The 24250-nt window shown below is 37.4% G+C and overlaps 1 protein-coding gene across 2 annotated transcripts in view; it reads right to left on the bottom strand.

The window, feature by feature from the left end:
- Positions 1-24250, bottom strand: part of LOC127620914 (fibrinogen C domain-containing protein 1-like) — a 251198-nt gene that overhangs the window by 136877 nt on the left and 90071 nt on the right. For both annotated transcript variants that reach the window (XM_052094262.1, XM_052094264.1), the window contains exon 5: positions 4852-4948. In XM_052094262.1, the coding sequence (XP_051950222.1) occupies positions 4852-4948 (97 nt within the window). The remainder of the gene's footprint in view (positions 1-4851; positions 4949-24250) is intronic.

Genomic DNA, 24250 nt, shown 5'->3' with positions numbered 1-24250 from the left:
CATTTTTCATATAGTGATGGTGCTGTTTTTTGCATCAGTAATGTCCAGACTATACTTTGTGATCAGTTGAATGCCAATTTGGTGAATTAAAGTGCCAATTTCCTTCCGAAAAAGCAACATCTGTACATTATTCCAAAGTTTTGGCTGCCAGTGTAAGTCTGTGGTATATTGTCTCATCTAATAAACTAAGTAAATAAAATAAAGGATTATTATAGTCTCAGGCCTCAGAGATGTAGTCTTTTCATAGAGCGAGGTGAAATTAGCTGAAAAGATATTTGTCTGAACCTTTTTAGTTATACAAATCTACATGCGAGCTTGGTTTATCTCAGTGTTTTTGTTCTGACAGAGAAAACAACAAATTCAGCCTGGGTCTCAATGACATTCAAGGACTAAAACTGCATAAGCAGTATTATTTATGACATAATGGTTTTTATCATAACCTTAACTAATTCTAGCACTTTGGTAGGTATCATGAGTAACAAAACATAGTCACTGAACATTGAATAAGAAAAAAAAACATAATATCCCTGCATACATTTTGAGTATTATCAAGATGATGACATGACTGGAAGCATAAATGATTAAATTTATGTGCATATATGAATATAACATTCATAGCTGATTATAATTGATTACAACCATGATATCATATAAGCAAAGTACAAAATAAAATACGGTTTTATTCAGTGTGAAACTGCATTTGCAATTGAAACTCCATTCATATTGCAGTATTGATTTAAAATTGTACTTCACTGAACTGCTCTTTTTTTTTCATTATACTGCAGTTATACCAGTCTGGAATGCAGGTATACTACACTGACCTGCAATTGTACTGTAGTGCACTATATCAGTACTGCAGTCAAAAGGCATTGTAAGTGCAGTACAGTTTGTCATTGTGCAGTACAATATCATTCTACTACACAAAATTGCACTTTTTACTACATAGATTGCAGTAATACTGCAATCAGACTGCAGTTAATTTTTGTAAGGATCATCACAAGTCTGGACCTAAAATGGTTGTCAGACAAAAGATAAAAAACATGATGCACACCACAAGCACTGCCATAGAAGAACATATTCCAATCTTTCGTCCATGAAAGAGGAGCGACCTTGCGGTAAATAAATGAAAATGCAATTTATCTTGTTCATGTTTCAAATATTAGAGAGCAACCATCCGTCACAGAATACACACAAACAAACCACAAATGCACAATGTTTTTGCTTCATTCCATCCTTCAGATTTGAGAGAATAGTTCACCCAAAAATGAACTCACCCCCATGTCATTTCAAACCTGTTTGCTGTCTTTCACTCTGTGAAACACAAAATGAGACTTTTTGAGGAGTCTTCACACAGCTCTTTTCCATACACTGACAGTTCATAGTGCCCATGTCTGTCAAGCTCCAAAAAGGAAAAAATTTCCATATGCGTTTATATACAGTTTATAAACAGTATATACCCTCACTGAGCACTTTATTAGGAACACCTGTACATCTAATTATTCATGCAATTATCTAATTGGCCAATCGTGTGGCAGCAGTTATGCATACCATCAGAATGGTGAAAATAATGTGATTTTGACCGTGGCATGATTGTTGGTGCCAGATGGGCTGGATTGAGTATTTGGTTTGGGAGAAGGGCCTTGGTAATAGAGGTGTCCAAGAACCCGATGGTCACATTATTTGAGCTCCAGAGATCATATGTGGAGATGGGAGACATTAGCAGAAGGCCAACCAACACTCTACCGGTCTGGGCTTTATGGCAGAGAGCCCAGATGGAAGCCTCTCCTCAGTGCAAGACACAAAAAAGCACCTAAATGATTCTCAGACTGTGAGAAACAAGATTCTCTGGTGTGATGAAACAAAGTTTGAACTGTTTGGCCTCAATTCCAAGAGACATGTCTGGAGGATAACAAGCACAGCTCATCGCCTGCGCAATACCATCCCAACGGTGAAGCATGGTGGTGGTAGCATCATGCTATGGGGGTGTTTTTCAACAGCAGGGACCGGAGAACTTGTCAGGGTTGAATGAATGATGAATGCAGCAAAATACAGAGATATTCTTAATGAAAACCTGGTTCAGCGTGCTCAGGACCTCAGACTGGGCCGAAGGTTCACATTTCAACTGGACAATGACACACAGCCAAACACAACGCAATGCAAGAGGGGCTTAGGGACAACTATGTGAATGTCCTTGAGTGGCCCAGCCAGAGCCCGGACTTGAACCCAATCAAACATCTCTGGAGAGACCTGAAAATAGCTGTCCACCAAAGGTCCCCCTCAAACCTGACAGAGCTTGAGAGGATCTGCAGCAAAGAATGGCAGAAAATCTCCAAATCCAGGAGTGCAAAGCTTGTCCCATCATACCCAAAAAGACTTGAGGCTGTTCACTTTCCATTAAGAAACTGGTCAGGAAATGCATAAATGATATTTCCGCTAAGAAGTTTTGGTGCTGGCCAACGTTTCTGGGAATGATATAGTATGCTGGACAAATTGGAAAAAATCCAGTCATCTCATTTCTTTTTATTTTGCTGTAAACGCAATGCAATATAAGCTAATAATGACACAATCAATTCAAATGAATAATACACATTTGTTCATTATGGCTGCTTTTCCATAAAACATTTAAATAATCGTCAAAACAATTGGGGCAAACAAAACAGATAAACTGCAATTTGCCAAATCTCTTTTTGTTTATAATACATATTGAAACAACAAATCGTTAGGTTATGTCAGATAATTTCTCACTTTGGCTAATTTCCTTGGCTCTTTATTTTTATGACTAGTTTCCTCCGATTTTTAATAGCACAAAAGCGTTTGCTGCCAAAGTGAAGTAAAATGTGTCCAGTGTTTCTCTACAACTTGAGATTCACATAAGTCTGGCGTCCTTCTCTCCAGAAGACGACATCACAAGGCTAAATAGTAAGGACCTTCTCACTGAGGCACGCAAAATGGGAATGCAGGCTGCTTTTGCTAGTGTGTGGGATACAACCAGCTGTATCCACGGATTAGGATGCAAGCTTCGGGAAACTTTGCAAGCTCTCTGGAAAGTTTGAAACCTCTGTGGGAACGAATCACTGTTATCATTGGCATGGCGTCACACTCTACATTTATGGCATCAACTAAAGGGGCTGCTGATACATCGTATTAATATTGTCTCCGGATATTGTGTCCGACAATGTTTGAATTTGTCGGACATTCTGGCTAATGGAAACCTTGATATATATATATCAAGGTTTCCATTAGCCGGCAATTACCAGTTTTTGTTTGCATACATATCAAACTTGTCATGATGCTTCTACAAAGTATTTTTGAATCTAGATGTGAATACAAATTATTTAGCTGAGGGGAAGACTTTCAGTGAATAATGACTACCGTAAATTGTGGTCTGTTCCTCGCACAAAGCTATGCTATGTCTTTAGAAGACTGGGAAAATAGCGCACAAGTCATACAGACTACATTTATGGTGATGTAATTGTTGTTGCATGGAAAAGAGCTGTGTGAAAATGTGTCAAATTGTCAGCATACGGATTTACATATACATGAGGGTGAGTATATAATGACAGAACTTTCATTTCTGGGTGTACTGAGCTGTAGATAGTAAGCTAACTTAACATAATTCTGCATGCTTTATCAGCAGACGTTATGATGAATTTCCTCACTACGTTCCGACACTTTATAAAGCTTCGCTCCCTGTCCACCCAATGCCATTTGTTAGGCTCAGGTCTGGACACACAGCAAGGCATTTAGTCCATGCTGGCAGCTCAGTGTGGCAATAACCGTATGTGCCTGTGCTACTTACAGTTGTCGCACTGAAGAAAAAACATTTAAAAGAGTGAAGAGTGTGTGTTTGTATGTAACACAGGCAGAATGTCTCAGCAAGCTATTAAAAAAAACATTATTGTTCTTTACCAGCAAAAACTGTGATGTGTGAGCAACTGAATTGACTTAAAGCCTAATACACTTTTACAATTGATATGGATAACAGATGAGCCATTGTACGTGCAGTGACATGTTTGGGCTTCAACCAACCATCATAACGAGTTATAAAGTCACTTTTCCAGAACCTTCACTCACTCGATTCCTCTGTGGTGGAACAAATTTGCAACCACTACATAATCTGCACCTATTCCTTAAGCACTTCAAGGGATAGTTCACATGAAAATGAAAAATTGGTCATCTTTTACTCACCCTCATGTTGTTCCAATCCCATTTGACTTTTTTTCGTTATGAAAAACAAATGATGTTAGGAAGTATGTTAGGCTCAGTCACCATTCACTTTCACTGCATCTTTTTTTTCTCCATAGAATGAAAGTGAATGGTGACTGAGGTGATCATTCTGCTTGACATCTCCTTTTTTGTTCCATAGAAGAAAAAACAGGTTAAGAACAACAAGAGGGTGAGTAAATGACTAAATACAATTTTTGGGTGAAATATCCCTTTAATATGGAGCAATTATAATATTAATAAACATTGTCTATTTGTAAAGTTTGTAAAGGTTGTCAAATTTCCGGAATAAGAAAATCTGTTGAAATGTTCTTGTGACACGGCGGAAGGCGGGGCTGGGTTGTGATTTTACAAACCCGGCCCCTAATCAGGCTAATCAAGCCTTCGAGAGGAATAAAGGCCGACTGTGGAAGGTGGTATGACAGAGAGAGAGCGTTTATGGGCAGCTGTCCAACATATGTGTGTGTTTGTGTCTTTTCGTTTAAGTTCTCATTAAAATATAATTTATATTGTCAAGCCAGTTCTCGCCTCCTCCTTTCCATAACTCCCTTTACAGTTCTATAAATAACTTGATAATCACACAATAACCTTTTTATAAACAGACTGTGCAAAAGATTCTTGTCTTACCGAGCCAATGTTCTCCTGTTATCTTGCCAAATCCCTCACGGTATGCTTCCCAGTCACGAAAAAAGTTAACAGAGCCATCTTCTCTTCGTTGAATCACCTAAAAGAAAGTTTAAAATATCATTACTGTACAGTCAAATCCTGGTCCATTCTGCAGAATCCATGAATCTGAAAAAAGCTACGTTTTTAGATAGCTGCTACTGCCATGCAGGGGTGAGATGAGCAATAGAACAAGTGGTGTAGTGACAGACTTCACACTCAAAATGGCAGTGAAGATGGCCCAATGTTCTCTATAAACAGTGTGACACCTCAGTGTCTCTCAAGTTCACAAGAGATTGTTAATGACTATTTCCACTGAGTTGATGGAAACAGAGCCCTAGCTTTCCCATTAAATATCTCTGTTCCAAAACCTAGTTAGCTGTCTTGCTGCCTAATGCCTGTAGAGGCAGCTATCTTCTACAGAACGCTAATCATCACGTAACCTCAAAAACAAGTGATTTAGAACACTCTGCAATGAACTCCTTAAAGGAATGCTCCAAGTTCAAAACGAGTTAAACTCAATCAAAAGTGCGTATATGCGGTTACAGTAAAGCACTCACAATGGAAGTGAATGGAGCCAGTCTATAAACACTAATATGCACACTGTTATTATTCAAAAAACATTTTATGAGTTAACATGATTTTTGTGCTATTAAAATCAGGAATTTACCTGCGTTAAAGCATTTCAACAGATTTCAGAATTTACCTGCTTTTGTAATAGTTAATATAACTGTACACATAAGATTAGTATGCATATTTATCACACTAAAATCATGCTAAAATGTATAATTTTTTATATCATTTGGTAATACTTTTGAAACAGTGTGTATTTTAATGTTAATGGACAGGCCCCATTCACTTCTTTTGTAACTGCCTTACTGTACCTTCAAGGTACAAGTCAAAATAATTTTGTGTGGTAATCAACATTATGCCACTGTGGCATGGGGGCGTGGTCGTGTGTCGGTCTGCGGGAGAGAGAAAGAGCAGGTAGTAGCAGAGCGTCAGAACCGCCCACTTAATCGCAAGACACTCCTTCTCAATGGTACTATATTTTGTTTCCCTGAAAGAGATCTTGCGACTAATAAAAAGCACCATCGAGAAGGAGTGTCTTGCGATTAAGTGGGTGGTTCTGACGCTACCTGCTGGGGCGGGCCTTACCGCTCTCTCTCTCTCTCCCGCAGACCGACACACGACAACGCCCCATGCCACAGCCGCAAATGCTGTCAATTGAGCTTAACTTGTATTGAACCCGGAACATTGCTTTAAGCAAAAAATATAATTGATTTCAATGGACTTTGATGTTAGCATGTTGCAAAACTAAAAATGCAATGTTCCAATAGCATAAAAAAGAAGCAACCACAAAATATGGTTAAAACAGTCTGTAATCTGTTATTTAGAATTATATGAAATACAAGTATATTTATGTTCGCCATTTCTCTCACTTTGTCCACCACCTAGGACACACACAGCAAAAAATAAATAAATAAACATTTTCTTAATCAGTATTTTTGTCTTGTTTTCCAGGGAACATTTCTGAACATCCTTTAAACTAAAGAAATTTACTTAAGAAGCAAAATTGCAAAAGATATCAAGAAAGATATTAAGCTTTTTTAAAGAATGCATGAATTTTACTATTGACAAATTGTTTTTAAGATTTTGTATTTGGTGGGGTTTATGTTTCAAACAATAAGAAAAATAAACTTAACACAAAATACATTCTTTGAAAACAAGCATTATTATTTGCTTGTCAAGTAAATGTATCTTGTTTAGAGGAATTTATTTATTTTCTTTCCTAGAAAACAAGAAGAATTAATTTATAAGAAAATTAATTTTGAAGTGCACCTAAAAAAAAGGTAACTTTGAGGGCAGCATAAGGTCGCTTCCTAGCTTTTGGAACAGCCTAAATGTTGAAAGCACACCTATGATAACTTTAAAAGCTGTTTAGGTATTCAGCTGAACAGCATTACAGTAGGTTTTGACTTCACATCAACATTATGAGACAGTAGAACACAGCACCATCTTTACCCTCTGTTAACACCCTACTCACTCTGCATTTGCACTTAAAAAAAGCGCTGATTCTTTAGAAACTTGATCCAGTCTACTCTTTCCTGCAGGTAGATCTTTTGTCTTTGGTATGCAGATGTGTCCTTTACTGTGATAGTGGAGATGGATAATTCAGGTAAGCTGTATAGAGGATACATGCAGTGGGCCAGGGTCCTCGAGGGAAAGGTGACACATGTGTGGAATTCAAAATGAAATTCCAACACTAATTGACTCCTGATCCTTTATAGAAGATTAATCAGGCAGCCAAATGATCAATGGCAGCTGAAAATGCCAGCAAAAGGAGAAGTCTTGCTATCAATATAAATGAGCCAAGCACAGTGGCCTCCTCATTTGCTCACCAGGGCATGCCAAGAAATCACACAAGCCTCCAGGGACAAGGTGAGAACGATTCTAAACTCGAGGAAAACCACACTCTGACCTGAATACCTGAATTAGACATAATGCATTCATCTTCTTGACTATGTTCAGAATTGCATACTAATATACTACTCTTACTCTTTTTGCAACATTGGCGGCTGGTGCTTTTCAACAGCGGAGATGCACAGATGTCACTGATCAATGCCAAAATATGTGCTTAGTTCAATCTATTTAGATCTTTTTTTGGCTTCTAGAATGTTACTCCCTAAAACTGCATCTCAAACTGCTACAAAACAGTAAAGAGTTACTTAACAAAAATAACTGATCCGAGCACAGAGCTGTAATTTTGCTAAATTTACAAAAGCCAATCAACCAAAGTAAAAAAAATAATTATTTCTCAAATTCATATACACAGAAAGCCCTTCATAAATAAAAAAAATAAGTTTAGGAAAATAAAAATATAATAAGCCTGTATGAAATATGTTTATAGGCTACATGTACACATAATATATACACCATATATATATATATATATATATATATATATATATATATATATATAAATTCTTAAGTCTGTTGAAACAATATATGTATGTGATGTAACATATTTGAATGTAACATATCTGAATTATAATATGCAACAATGCATGACAACAATGCAGCATACTACAGTTTGAAATATTTACCTTTGTATAATGCCTACAGTATTATCTCTTTTAGTACATAGTGTACGCTGCACAGTTTTCAGTAAGATGCAAGTTACTATTCGATTCTGAACATAACCCCTTTTTTTGAGGTGACAGAATGTTTGCTTGGCTGAGAGGCACCATGTTTGCTTTTAATAAATCTACTAAAGGTGCGGCATCTAGCCTATTCCTCATTAGATGCATTTATCTTTAGCTAACTGAAGGGTTTTTATTGGTGATGACACACAACATATAGGTTGCACAAAAAACATATTTGAGTGGGACCTCCTGGGCATGTGATCTTGGAAAACAGCCGTTATTTCAATAAAACATGTCAACACACTGTGCAGGTGCTTTGAGCTACATTCAAAATTAATGGTTGTTGCTCGCTTCTGAATAAATCCTTTCTTAAGCTTGTCTTCCAATCCACAGAGCAGCCAAAAAGATTTTAATTATTCACCATAATCTCTGTAAATGAACACTAAGTCACCTTTCAGCAGTGGGCTCACTTAATCTTTGTTGTACCTCAAGTATAAAACAGGTAATTAAAATACAGGGAAATTCTTGCGTTCCGATAAAGAGCTGCTTTGAATATATTCCCACTGGCGTGGTGTGGGCTGGCTTCAAGTGAGAAAGCATTTAGGTGGAGAAAATTCAGTTTCACATTTCAGATGGGCACATGTCAGGAAACCCATGAGGTTCAGAGATGTGACACTGTGGAAGTCGTGGAACAGTTGTATAACTTTAGGACAGGTTTTCAATAATACTTTTGAAATTGTATGCCATGCCCACTCTAATATATTTTCATTGAAAACGTCTTGGTTACTGTTGTAACCTCCGTTCCCTGATGGAGAGAATGAGACATTGTGTCGATGTAGTAACACTAGGGGTCACTGTTGTTACCCCTGGTCTTTGAGAAAAGGCCAATGGGAATTGGCGAGTGGAATTTGCATGCCACTCCCCTGGACAGAGGAGTCGAGACAGGATACCGGACATTTCAGCAGGTAGTACAGCATTGTGGCAAGAGGGACACAAGTATACATAGTATCTAGTATGGGAGCGGGCTGTGCCAGCCACAGCCTTTTCTCTCTATGTTTTCTCTCCACAGAGTATTTATATTTTTGGCTGGGACCTTTTAATGCTTTTTATTCACGTCGGGGAAGGTGTTCTTTTTCTTTCCTATTCTTTCAGGAGGACACCATGGAGACCACATCCTGCCTGAAGGGGAGGTTAACATGTGGCAAAACGTCACATGGTCACACCAGCCGCACATGGAAGAGGCGCGGTGGTAGGTCCTGCCCAAAGGGGAGGAGCTCTACAAACACGGTGACCGTAGGCAAAGAGAGCTCTGCCCAAGGGAGACGTGGGTCTACTGATAGGGAAACTGTAATGCGGAAAATACACTGTATATATATATATATATATATATATATATATATATATATATATATATATATATATATATATACATTGGATTACCGCAGATAACCAGCACCTGTGGAGCACCTACCCCAGTACAGGGCATAATAGCACACGTAATGTGTCCGGCTACGAATTCCTCCGCCGAATTCGCCAGCCACAAAGCTAGGGAGGAAGGACATCCAGGGTCCACGGTCTCGTGAAATCGCATGGAAGAAGAATGCGCACGTTTTTGCCTCACAGAGGGGAAAGGTGCTGTATGCAAGCGGTACACATGGGGGCTCTACGCCGGGGCAGAGGACTTGGCTTGGGCTGTGGCGGAGCCACCTGGGTCTCTGGATCTTGAGCCACACTGGGGCAAGATGTGTTGAATCTCCTCCGTCTATTTCTTCACCACCGGTCTGAACTGCTGGTCGAAGTACTTGACGGTGTCGCAGAGTATGACAATCTGGGAGATGGGCATGTTCAGGAAACCATGTTCAGCCACAGGTAGTGCTCCTGGACCAACAAGGTGGACATCGCCTGTCTGAGTGCCCGCACCGTAACCTTCGTAGCCCGAAGGGCAAGATCGGTCGCCAAGCGCAGCTCCTGCATCACATCGGGACCAAACGAGCATGCTAGGGAATGGGAGGTACGCAGGGATTACCCAGCGAAACCACTCCCATTGAGGGTCCCCAAATCGCCCCCAGTGGTAAATCGACCTGATCTCATACCCATAGGTTGAAGGTGTTGTGTGGGGAGAGGCTTTCCCCTGAATGAAGGAAAGCCACGACCACAACGTTGCCATGGTTATGTTCTTGCAGTGAGAACATGAACCATCCGAGAATGCTGCTTCAACATGATTACGGCCCAGACACGTGAGGCAGTGCTCGTGGCCATCAGAGGCGGAGAGAAAGCAACCACAACCAGGAATTACGCACAGACAGAAAGATATCTTTAAAAAGACGCTATCTGTCATTGTAAGCTCTTTTACAGGAAATATACTCTTTTATAAAAAACCGAAGCGCCCAGGGGTGTACTCTGCATCAATCGCACAGTGTGAGAGAAAGCCGCTGAAATGTGCCATAAGCATATGCTTCTTCACAATGAGGTGAATTGAACAGCAGTGGAATTCGCTGCTCAACACCACTTGGCTCAGAAGAAAAAATCTGAATGAGTGGTTGCGAGCCAGCAACTTTTATACCTGTATGTCCAGGGGAGTGGCATGCAAATTCCACTCGCCAATTCCCATTAGCCTTTTCTCAAAGATCAAGGTGTTTGGGGCTCCCAAGAGTGACCCCTAGTGTTACTACATCGACACAACGTCGAGTGAGTGACAGAAGGGGAACTCTGCTTTCCGAACTTTGTTTTCCAAAGTATGCTGTACTTTAGAGCTTTTTTGAATGACTTTCTTAAGAGGAAAAAAAGTAAAAATTCAGGCCACATCCATACTAATAAGTGGAGATGTCCACACTAACACATTTTTGGTTGAAAAAACAGTTTTCCGAACTTCGTTTTCCAAAGTATGTGGTACTAGCATATTATTAAAGGTCTATATTGGAAAAAAGTACAACTTTAGGCCAGATTCACACTAATACATTTGAAATTTTAGGTCGCGTCCAAAATTATTTGTTTTCGGTTGAAGACGTAGTTTTCAAAATTTTGTTATCCAAATTATGTGGTATTGAAGAATGTTTTAAAAGTCTTTCATGAAAAAACTACAACTTTAAGCCACTTCCACACTAATTAAAAAAATTGTATGCATTACTAGAGAGAGTAGTTGAAAGTCTTCATTTTGGGTGGAGGAAAACTGGTTTTCAGTGGTGTAAAGCGACAAATGTAAATGTAGTAAAATCAATGTGCTTTTAATCAAAAATGTAATAATGTGCACATGGTCTTAATCTTACCATGATGTTTTGAGCTGTTATTTTTGTCAAGCTCCTGTACAGTGCCGTTCCCACCCCATTTGGCACCCTAGGCGAGACCTCCAGTAAACCCATAATGTGTATAAACCCAAACTAGCATATACTAGCATTATAACAATGTTGGGAAGAAATATGAAAGTGCATGTTATGGCTTCATAAGTAGGCATCATAAATGGGTATCACTATATATAGGAATAACTTTAATGTAAAGTGCACATAAACCAAGTCAGGTAGTCTATGATGTAAAAACAAAAAGGCACACTGTCAAAAAGATCTATGCATATTGTACAGTGTATTTCACAGCAGGCACATTTATAGGATTTCATCATTAATGGGGAGTCTGGGGCCAATCAAGCACACAATCTATTGTACTATGATGTTGTAGGGGGGTTAAAATTATTTATTTTATTTATTAATTTAGCAAAAACAGCACCAACACATTCATTTCTGGTGATTTTAGGAGCATTGTTTGAACATTTTCTTTAGTAGCCTATATATATTGTGTAGTATTAATACATAGACTAAAAACATACTGTCACCTTTTCACATTACACAGCACAAGATGAAGTTTATCAAAGTTACCTTTCTCAAAAGCCTGCTGTAGCAGTATCATGGTACAATATGGTAAAACCTTGGTATTTTTATTATATACAGTAGGCCAATATCATGGTATTTATATGGAAGGCTACTCCAAAAAACATGGTATTGGTTTGTTTTTAGTAATTATAAGTGCTTTCATGCAATGTAATGATTTGAGACAATATTATTTATAAAGTCTCTTTACCTGCAGTAGACAATAGTTCAAAGGCTGCACGCACAAATTATCTTCATCTCTGGTAAATTATTGAAAGCAGCTGCAGGTTTTGTTTCAATTAATTGTAAGTAAATATTCATTTCATTTAGCGTTGTTTTTGTTCTCTGTCTTCTAAAGCATCCCATTACTGTTGTACTGCGTGACAAACAGCTTCAAACGACTCATCACGCAAGTTAGACAAATTCATTGAGAAGATCCGACTCAAAAGACTAATTAATTTACGCATCAGCATCACTTCAATTCACGAGCCCCGCGCTTGTGAGACTATGGCTGTGTTCACAATGGCATACTATCCATACTACTATAACTGTTTATGATTTTGGCAAACAAAGGTATAACAGAAACAGTAAGAGCAGGTAGTATGGCATTTAGTACATGGTTTGTTTGTTCTGTGGGGGGCGCCACAACGCATCATCAGAAAACACAGGGCGCATTGTGTTTGACACAGTTTGAACACAAACGTATTGGCTCTGTAGATCAGTGCCACAAAGTGATGCATAGGCGCTCGCCTATGTTGCTGGGTTGACCGGCCCTGCTTCTGTATTAACTAAACTTCAGATGCTGACCACTTCTGAAAGTGGGTTGGATCACACTGTACCTCATTCACGCCATTATTCTGTACTTTATGCCACAAAACGTTTAGCAAAAGTGACAAAGTGACCCTGTTAATACATTTATAAAGCACTGTCTACCCGAGATGGATGTTCATACCTTTAAACAGGATCTTAAATATACTAATAAATACTATTAAATTGATATAAATCAATGCAATAATGATGTCATAATAAACGGGGGATCTTTGTGATATGCTCTTGCAATTGTGTCCCTCCATGCATCTATTTCTGTTGAGCCCCACTCCAGCCTGTGTGTCCCAAAAGCAATTTCTCCAGTTACAATGAATCTTCAATGCCTGCAGAGCACACAATAGCAGGCGTGAGTCCTTCGACACAGATGAGGCTCAGCTCTAGATCACAGCATCGTGCCGTGAGCGGTCGCGCACTTTGTCTGGCAGACTAACACAGACGGATGACCTTGTTCCACATCTTCCATTTCACAACTACCAAATAAGACTTAGAGACTTTGTTCCAAGACCTTGTGAGCAGCCTCTCTGTCTACTGCCTAACAACTTGCTGAGGGGCTGTTCAGAAAGGACACGTTATTGTTTACCATCAGCGCTATTTTTTAATTGTTGGTCTACACTCTAAACAAATGTTTTTGGATGTTTTGTTGTGTCTCGCTGTTTTTTTACAGCGTCTCGTGGCAGGAGTGTGTCAACATTTGACATACTGCAGCAGATAAATGTCAGTTTGAAAAGAATGGACCAACAAGATTAATCTGTGGGTGGGATAAGCAAATATTATTAGCTGTGTATGACAGTTAAAGGTTCAATACAAGTTAAGCATTTGTGGCATAATATTGATTACAACAAAAATTAATTTAGAATTTTTCTTAAAAAAAAACGTTAGTGGAAGTGAATGGGGCCAATCCAAAAACATTAAAATATTCACTATTTCAAAATATAGTGACAAGACATAAGCAGCATGCATGTAAACATGATCTCAGTGTGATAAAATTGCCAACTAACCTTTCTGTGTAAAATTGTCTCCAATTTTACAACTTTGTTGTCATGACAATGTTATGTCAACAAACCCTGAAATGACTGTAAAAACTATTTAAACATCTTTACTGCTAAAATTATACATGAGTTTTAAGTGTTGATACGCACCCCCTTTTTGAGCATAAACCATGAAAATGGCATACCTGAACTTAAATAGTTGTATTTACGGGACCCTTTGGTGTATGGACACAGTTGTAGTATCTTTTGAAAGAAGGCTCTTAGGGCTTTATTTCCCAAGTTTCAGAATTAATATATGTTGTTTTCGTTTAAAGTTAAAGAAGCTGAAGTTTATATTAATGGAAATATTTTGTGCTGAACATGTTTTTATAATCTAAAAAACAACAATAAAAGTGCCAAGACAACCCAGAAACACAATGTTCTCAAAGCCACAAGTCTAAAGAAGTTATGATTCAAATTTGAAGATGATCTAACAAAAAAAATTCTCTGAAAATCGCTGCAGGTTTACAAAGTAAAATTAAGGCTCCGCCTTTCAAGACGACACAAAATCTGACTGCACTGCTTGGCTATTATGAATAAAACTATGCCCCATTTTTAAAAATAGACTTTGGAGACAGGCTCATTTTGTTTATGAGAAAATTTCATAACATATACATTTTTACAACATGAATGCTGCTCAAATTGCATAGTTAGTTGAAGAATGACGACAACGGGAATTCTTTCAGGAGAGATCTCATGTAAACAATGGAGAATATATCAATATTTCCCAGATTGATCACTTTTATGGACAAAAAGTGCTATTGGATGTTTTTCAATGAGCGCTTGACATGGACAATTGACCCAAGTGTGGCGAACTGGATTCATCTGGCGATCGCATTTTCATAACAAATGTATGAAGTCCCGTTTTGATTTTACCTGTTTTCATTTGTACTCCTGGTACAAATAACTAAATAGCTGTTTCTAGAGCATTGCTATCGTGAAACAGAGATCGGACATCAATGTTGAACCCTTAGACCTTTGACAAGATGTATAATTTGTTAACATTCATTACATTTATTATATATTAAACATAAGCAGAGTGACGTCACCACCGCATGTGGGGAAATGCGTATCAACAGGTTAAGAGAAGAATTAATGCACGTAAGCACTTTTATAAAATTATACGCTTCACATTTCTGACTTTAAACCCTCCAAAAATTGGTCCCATTCACTTCCATTGTAAGTGCCTCACTGTAACCTCCATTTTTGCTTTCTTTAAAGAAAAGAAGGGGCAATTTGAAATTATTTTTTGTGGTAATCACCATAATGCCCTAAATGCTGTCGATTGAGCTTAACTTGTATTGAACCCGGAATATTTCTTTAACGCAGCTATGAACGCACATTCTTTTCAATTATGTTGCGCTTCATCTAGCTGTTTTTAACACCAAGAAAGCATCTGAACTCTGACCGAAATGGACCCTCATAATTGACTGGTTTGGAATGGTCTATGAAGACAGCAACTTTGTCATACAAATAGTGCTCCTTGCATTGGAGACTTGACTTGCATTTGATTTTAACAAGAGTTTGGAATTAGCATGTTGCTAAGCTAATAGCGTAATGCTCTAATAAGCATAAATATATGGCGTGCATACAAATATTGGGTAAAATAAAATTAAAACAAATTAAAAAAATTCTGCAACAAGAGACAGGTCATATTTTCAATCTCGTTGTTTCGACTTCTGTGGTATCAGACCAGATAGCCAGCACACTGTGGACTCTCACTGATCCAAATTCATGCTCTTCATAACTGTAAATTAAACATCAAAAATATCTTGATTGGCTGTGATGTGCCATGTCAAACAGCAGGTTCATGTTCAGTGTGATGCGTAACTATGGCGTCTTGAATGCTACCTATGTAGGCAGCTAACTAGACTTTGGAAGTGTTTGCGCAATAAGTTTTCCCTCCTAAAGACAGCTCTTTGTTTACTTGAGTCATTTTCTCAGAAAAAAGAGAAACCTGATGAATCTCCTTGTTATCACTTAATTATCTACGTTTTGATTTCCAGCACTACGGCAGACAGCACACACAGAGACGCCCCAGGGGAGTTTTGAAACACCTCTAGCGAGCTGGTAAAAAATTAATAATTGTTCTCAATGGCTGAACCGCCCTCATATTAGCTTAAGTATTTCATTTTCAGTGAAATGTAAGAGAGGGAGTGTGTAAAATATTAAAAGGAAGATGAGAATTATGTTGAATATTCAAACATGATGGAGTGTTTTGGCTCCCTTGAGCGAATTAGATTACAATATTATTTCACAGATTTGGAGCCGGTGGCTGGGTTTAATTCTAAAGGAAAAAATAAGGTGATGTTGTGAGGTTTTATTGCCTTAACACGGTTCTAAAATATCTTTCTTAGTGCTGGAATTGACCTCTGTAATTTCTCAAGAGATATTTTTTGTAATCTACCTCATTTTTCATAGATTTGCTTTGTTGGCTGGAGGTACTAATTCAATTGTTCAGAGGATAACTAAAGGCTAGATACGTTTTGGAGACCGGGGCCAGTTGTCAGACATTTTACAGTGAATATTATTTATTGCAGGGTTTATTTTTTTATTTTTTATTCCAATTTCTGTACAGGCACATACCTTAAAGTCTTGGCTAGAAAAAAAGCTTTTAAACATTTCAACCATTATTGACCAGTAAAAAAAGATCGAAAAAACAGTGACTCAATAGTGGGGCATGTTGTCACATTATATGGGGTACGTTTTCACAATGGTGACCTGCCGTTAAACAGCATATTATAAGCCTATCGGCAAATATGTTAACAGTAACAAACAATTGTCCTTTCGGTTAAATGTATGCCAGTATGCATTCACCTGTTTACCCCACAGCTATAGCAAAAATATAATGAACCTGAAAATTTTATTTGGATGACAGAATTCACAAAAAAGAACCTAATGTAAAAACAAACCTACAAAAAAGACAACTAGCACCATTGTCCCTTTGTCTGGATCTCTCAAAAAATAATTAAACATTTTTATTTTTATTTTTAACACAATTGATCTGCTGTATAAAAAGCGTAGCTGACAGCAACACAAATAAAATCTGTTTTGACCAAAAGACCTAGTATAATATTTGATCGAACAATCAAAGCCAATGACAAGCAGTGTTTGCTACAACCACTGAAATGGAAATGCAGATTTTGGGCCCTGTATAATTTATCCCTCAAAATGGAATGCATAAAAACGCTTTGTATGAAAAATTGGATGATAAATTTCCACATAATGATAGGAAAAATTAACAATGGACATATCAACTTTTTTCTGAATGCAGAAATGTTCTATGATTCATAACGAATCTGCATATTTTTTAGTGTGATGTGATGTGAAGCTTATTAAAATTTAAAAGCTGTCAAAAAAAAAGAAGCATGCATCTCCATAATGCTGATACTTTAGAGAGTCGATGACCGTTTTTTGACCGTGCCCTACACGTCAAAGTTTAAGGACTGGGTAGTTGACATAAAGCGATGGCCTGAAGTTAGTTACGTTGATATCATTATCTTCTTGTTGTTATGAACTGTTATAACAACCAACAACTGCATAACATGGTTGTTGATCTTCACCTGGTATGCTCGTATTGGTAGTTCTATCGGGAAGACACGCAGGCTTAAGTGAGGTTTAAGATGCCATTTATTTGATGAATGTAAAACAGAAAAGTAATGTCTCTCTTTGGCGTAGGCCCCGTCTGGCGGTCCGAGGGAGATGTACTCGGAACCATCATATCCTGCCGGACATAGGAGGCACATGGAGGATGGGGCTCAACTGGTGGTGATGGGGTGGTGGAGGTTGCCGGTTAGCACACTGAAACAGCAATGTGATAGATTGTGAGCAGACTTATAAAGCAATGGCTTACATGCGACTGGCTAGGAGTTACCCAGCTAATGATGTGATGATGTACAGCTGCTAGTCTTCCTGCTAGAACTACGCTGCGCTGCCATTTACTTACAAAGCCCAAAACCAGTAAACAGTCCAGCAGCAATTGGAATTATCATGCCACCGCTGAGTGGTTAGTCAGGAAAAAACACATTTTTAATTAAAGCTGTAGGTAAATACTGCTGTTAAAAATGCCTAAACTTTAGCATCTATTTAACACAGAAACAATCCTGAAATATAAATATTTTCCATACTGATGTTATACAGAGAGGAACGATCCTCACATACACATATTGATCCGAAGTGTTTTTTTAATACTAACAATTATTTGGTCTAATAAATTATACATCTCATAAGCTTAAACATGAAAATAGGAACTTTGTTAGCAAATAGTTGCGTAAGATAAGAATTTAGGAATGAGAATTATGAACATGCTGACAGCACAGACACAGGCAGAAATTATTAATTGATTAATCATGCTCTATTATTGTTGTTTGAACATGGAAAACAAAAAACAGAGTCTGATAATAAGACGTTTAGGCCTTTAAAAAGGGATAGTTTACCCCGAAACACAAATGAGATGTGTTTTGGCAGAATGTTCACCTCAGTCACCATTAAGATGAACATTCACTTTCATTGCAATGAAAGTGAATGGTGACTTCCACTGAAGAAAGTTATACAGATTTGGAACAACATCAGACTGAGTAAATTATTTCAGAATTGTCATTTTTGGGTGAACAATCCCTATAAATAGATATAATGAAAAAATCATCATTAGAAATCTCACTTAAACTTTTCATTTAATAGAGGTATTTTATTGGAATCAATATTATGGATTACCCTTGATTATATTATCATTATATCAGCGGTATTGCCTATCCATAATGTGTTGCAAAAAATAAGAATGCCACACTACTTTAGGTAAACAACCTCTCTGAGCTTGTTGTGGAGTATTTGTGGGCTAAAAAAGCTGCAGAATGTGGGCTGTTTTTCACTGGAGAATCGGTGGGTAGCGGCAGGTTTGGTTTCATATTGCTGAGAGCAGAGAAAACAAGCCTGCTGCAAAAATAACTGAAATCAAATCATGTTGTTCGCTCATATTCCCCATTGAGACCCAGTGCAGCCAGCAGTGGCACAACAGACTTTTGGTAACAATCTTCTGGTCTGGAACAAGAGAAGTCGTTTATTGCCAAAAACCACGGCCTCCTCCTGTCTCGTTGACAGAAAACAGAATCGGACTACACACAGGGCAAATGGGTGGGCGATTTGACAATGGTAACCCCGAGGCTTGTCAATCAACTGAGGTCTAAACTTGTGGCATTTACAGCTGGTTGTACAGGCAGACGTGTATCCATAGAGACCAAAGGGAGGCAGTGATTGAGCATGCCCTAAGCGCCACAGATGTGTCCTCTTTTTGGTTTGGTGATATTGTCTCCGAGAGCGACCCGGAACAAACAATAAACAGTGACCTAAACATTCCATGACAGAGTTGATCAGAGCACACAAGACTTGATATAACCTATCTATATCTGCACCTTAATTTTTATTAACAATTTATTGTTTTCCTTTCCTACAGTGGCTCATAAATGTATTGTGACACTTACAGCACACATAAAAATTAATGAATATCAGTGCAGTAGACAAACAATAAAATCAAAATCAAACCAGTGCCATGTATTTTAAAGAAAAATAGCAGAAAATTTGAGCAAAAACTTTCAAAAAAAAGTAGTTTGTTAGGTTTTAAATTATAAATCAATAGAAAATGTATTGGGTCACATAAGCCAAACTTAATGTATGAATGTCATTGCATAAGATAAGAAAATATCGAACTATATGGCATTTATTTCAACCCTCCTATTGCGTTCGGGCCATTTTTGACCCGGGAGATGTAAACATTTTTTTTTACATTTAGTATAAAAACAACAAAAAAACATTTTTCTCAGATATTTTTATAAAATTGTTTAAGAGTTCAAAACATAATTAAAAAAAAAAAAACTATTACTTGCATCTTTTGTGTTTGAAGGTCCATTTTGACCCGGGAATCAACTGTGGCTTAACACATGATATTATGTATATTTTTTGTACATCTATGAATCTGATTATTTCTTATAAACACTTCAATTACATTTAGCCTGTTTCCCATACTCTTTCATACATGTTTTCTTGTTTACATACACACACACACACACACACACACACATGTAGTGTTTCCATGTTTTATGGGGACTTTCCATAGACATAATGGTTTTTATACTGTACAAACTTTATATTCTATCCCCTAAACCTAACCCTACCCCTAAACCTAAACCTCACAGAAAACTTTCTGCATTTTTACATTTTCAAAAAACATAATTTAGTATGATTTATAAGCTGTTTTCCTCATGGGGACCAACAAAATGTCCCCACAAGGTCAAAAATGTCGGGTTTTACTATCCTTATGGGGACATTTGGTCCCCACAAAGTGATAAATACACGCTCACACACACAATCTCACACACACACACACACACACACACACACACACACACACACACACACACACACACACACACACACACACACACACACACACAAACACACACGTACATACATTCTTACACATTCCTGTACAAAACTATGTAACAAACATAACAAATAAACTAAATCAAAGGTACTAAGGCCTAAATGCGGTGTGGCGAGAGAAAATGTTCATGCACACAGTAGTCTAAATAGGGCTTGAAGAGGAAATTGTATTTTACTCTAAAGCCATCTGATGCCAAACCAGATTACAGAATACTCATGCTTCAACATTTGGCAGTTCATGCAAGTAAAGAATAGATTTTGCTTAAAAACATAGTAAAGAAGTATTAATGTTGTATACTTCAGCTGTGCAGTTGTTTTGATGATGTTTAGTTCATAACTTTTGACCACTAAGTTATACTGAGTTGTGGTCGACCGATATATCACAGAGGCCGATAATCATTTTACATGTATGAACAGGTAAGAACTTATTAATGACTTACAATATAGTTTTAGATCAAAACCATCAGGTTATGACCCACGAATGCAAAACGTGTATGATTTTAAATGCAATAGGAAGGTTAAAGGAAGGTAGCACTAACAATTTCAACCTGGTCTCATGAAAGGTCGTAATAATAGTATGAGATATTGAAATCATGATAAAGCATACGAGAGAAAAATAAACAAACTATATTTTTCGATTCAGCATCTTAAGTAGTCATGAGGCTAACCGACATCTTATGGAGTTTTGCGTTCCTTGCCACAGTCGCCTTCGGCATTCTCACTTGGTTTCTAAATACAATTATATTTAATTACTTATTTTTGAACACAATTCACAATCGTATTTGATCAAAACTACACAATGATGAATATAAGACATTAAAAAACATTACAGTTTAGTTTTCTGTAAAGCTGCTTTGAAATTATGTGTGTTGTGTAAGGCGCTATACAAATAAAAATGACGACTTGACTATGTTGCACAATTTCAAGCAAAACATTTAACAAGAAAGAAGGCTATAATTCCTAAAACAAATCATTTCTAAATTAAGGCAAAATGGTTTCTGGATGGCTTCTGGCAGTTAAGCGTTTGTGGAACATGTTCATAGTTGTGATGAAATGTGATGAAACACACCGGTGTTTCCTCTGCTAGGACACCTGTGTGAGGCAAACTGATTTCATAAATAAAAATAGCTCTAAAAAAAAGTGAAGCTAGTTCTGAGAAAAGCTTGAGAATCATTTGTTTGCAGATGCCACTTGGTTTGTTATCTATGCAAATACATTTCTTCTTCTTTTATTTTTGAATGCGGCTTAAGTGTCCAAATACGTTTTTGGGCCAGCGTATGCTGTCACTACAACGCGCCTTGAATATGATTATCCATTGTGACTATCTGGTTTATTCTCTCAGTGAATATACTACTTTCTGAATTCATACACAGTCAGAATTACCCACTCCATCTATAATTAGACTCTACCATGAAATCAAAACAGTTTAACTAACCAAAATCCACAGCTTCTTTGAGACACTTCTCTGTAAATGGCTTGCAACTGTCTGACAGAAAGTAATTTGTGATGATGTTGGGGAGAGTGCAGGGCACACTTTTAGTCATGACCCTTTCCTCCTCTGCCTCTGATCAGCACCAGCTCTCAAAATTGCACAAAAAACATCAACAAAGAATAACCATTCACACCATAATTTTTCTGACACATCACATGGTATAAATCTATACCAAAGAACCACTCCTTCTATATCAGTCCATATATGTAGTCTGGCTCCCACTCATATCCCTAATCTAGATAGTATAATATACTGTTTTAAAGGTATATAAACGGGCAAGGAGGAGGCGAGAACTGGCTTGACAATATAAATAATATTTTTATGAAAAACTTAAACCGACGACACAAACATACACACGACGGTCAGCTGACCATATATGATCTCTCTCTCCTCACACCACCTTCCGCAGTCGGCCTTTATCCCTCTCAGAGGCTTAATTAGCCTGCTAAGGGACCGAGTGTGTATAATCCTGACCCGGCCCCACCCTCCACCCTGTCACAACCGTATATGTATAGACAGGGTTGGGAGGGTTACTTTTGAAATGTATTCCACTACAGATTACAGAATACATGATGTAAAATGTAATCTGTAACGCATTCCGTTAGAATTCTCAAGGTCAGTAACGAATTCAAAGTACTTTGGATTACTTATGCAGCATTGGTAGATTTTTTCACTTGCTTTGACTATAAAAACTCTGCCAGTACAGTAATAAAAAATACACATTTGTATGTGTATGCGTAAAGCTGAAAATTTACACAAGGTTTATTTCTATTTTTTCTGCTCCAAACTTACTTCTCTGTCTGCTTATATGAATGTAACACATCATAAGAAAGTGTTTCACGCGGTTCAAACACACTTTGGATCGCATTATTTATGTGTATAAATGTTTTCCATCTGAAAGGACTAAATATTAAATGAAACAAATGACAATTAAATGCAAATTAATCTCAACAGTAATCAAAATATTTTTTGAATGTAACTGTATTCTAAATACCAAAGAATTTAAATTGTAACTGTAGTGGAATACAGTTACTTATATTTTGTATTATAAATACATAATCCCATTACATGTATTCTATTACTCCCCAACCCTGTGTACAGAAGACATACCTGATGTATTTACCACAAAAGACATAACTAAACTAACTGAAGGGGTGGAATTTAAACCTTAACATGTTCTTATTGATACTTTGCATGTTTAATCAAGACTAATATATATATAGATATATTGAATTATTGTTATATGAAGGGCTTTCTCAGCAAATATTTGTATATGCGATTAGATGCGAGTAATTAATCGGGACACCATGTAATTAATTCGATTAAAAAATCTTATCGATTGACAGCCCTAATAAAAATACTTAGTGTTGGGTTCAAAGGAATTCCTCCGTGGAGCACAAAAAGATATATATATATATATATAAAAACATTAAAGTACCATAAATGAAGCCCATATGACTTTTGTGCTATATTCCTTGTCTCCTGAAGCCATTCAATAGCTATGTGTGAGTAACAGATCAAAATTTAAATCGTATTAACTGCATATCTTCCACTCTACATCAGCTCTCAGTAGTCTCATTCTTCATTCTGCACATTTGTAACTGCTGCATCCCAATCTGCCACATGACACGCGAGGACCAATTGTGTTAGATGCCAAACCTGGTGCAGCACGTTGATGTGCTAATTTTAATTCTGATTGTGGATGCAAATGGGATTTTAGACTTCACGGAGGGGCAGATTATCAACAAATAACTTCTATTCTTTATAATCTTTATTCAGTTCATTAGATTTTGTTCTGTTCCTCACATTAAGTTATCATATGGCTACAGAAGGCCTAGATTATACCCCAGAAGTAGTATCGACTACTTTTATGGTATTTGTGGAATAATTTGTTTCCTTTTTGAAACTGTTTGTGTATGCTGCATAGAGAAAAGATACATTAAGATAAAACATAGTAATAAAAATGCTACCTGATGCTCTGGAAAAAGCTTGGGCGCATGGGAAAACATACAGATTAACCATAAACAATAATGGGTGCACCAGTATTGTTTTTAACAATAACAATGCACCCAATCAGTCCCACAGGTTGCTTGGTGACCCTAATTCTCTCTCTGCGTATTAAGGTCAAACATTTAAGCAGTTTGGATTACCTGGCATGTCATGAAGTTTAAGCACATGAGATGAACAAGCTCTTAACCGATCTACGCCACCTGTGAAGGACCACGCATCTCACCTTTGACAAATCACAGCCATGTAATCCTGTAAATCCCTATAAACTTCCTAACAAATACCTCTAACTCGATCCGAGCCAAGCTTTACTTAGACTCAGTGCTCGCTTCTGATTGGCTGGCAAGGCTATTACAGTATCAATCTGCTGATTTGTGCAGTGTGGTAAGTGCGTCACTGTGGTTCATCAGGTCGGAGTTGTAGACAAATGATTGAGAATGTTCATTCAAGGCATCTTGTTTTTCTCAATGAAATGATGCCTCACATAATGACGAAAGAGTCAGATGAAGCTTTCAGTTGCCTTTTGCTAGAAGTCAGGTTGAGACCTATAATGCAGTCTTTGGAACAGAC

The sequence above is a fragment of the Xyrauchen texanus genome, chromosome 27 (assembly GCF_025860055.1).
Source record: "Xyrauchen texanus isolate HMW12.3.18 chromosome 27, RBS_HiC_50CHRs, whole genome shotgun sequence".
NCBI classification, from domain to species: domain Eukaryota; kingdom Metazoa; phylum Chordata; class Actinopteri; order Cypriniformes; family Catostomidae; genus Xyrauchen; species Xyrauchen texanus.
The sequence above is the reverse complement of the archived record's forward strand: the minus strand, read 5'-3'. Positions and strand labels throughout refer to the sequence as shown.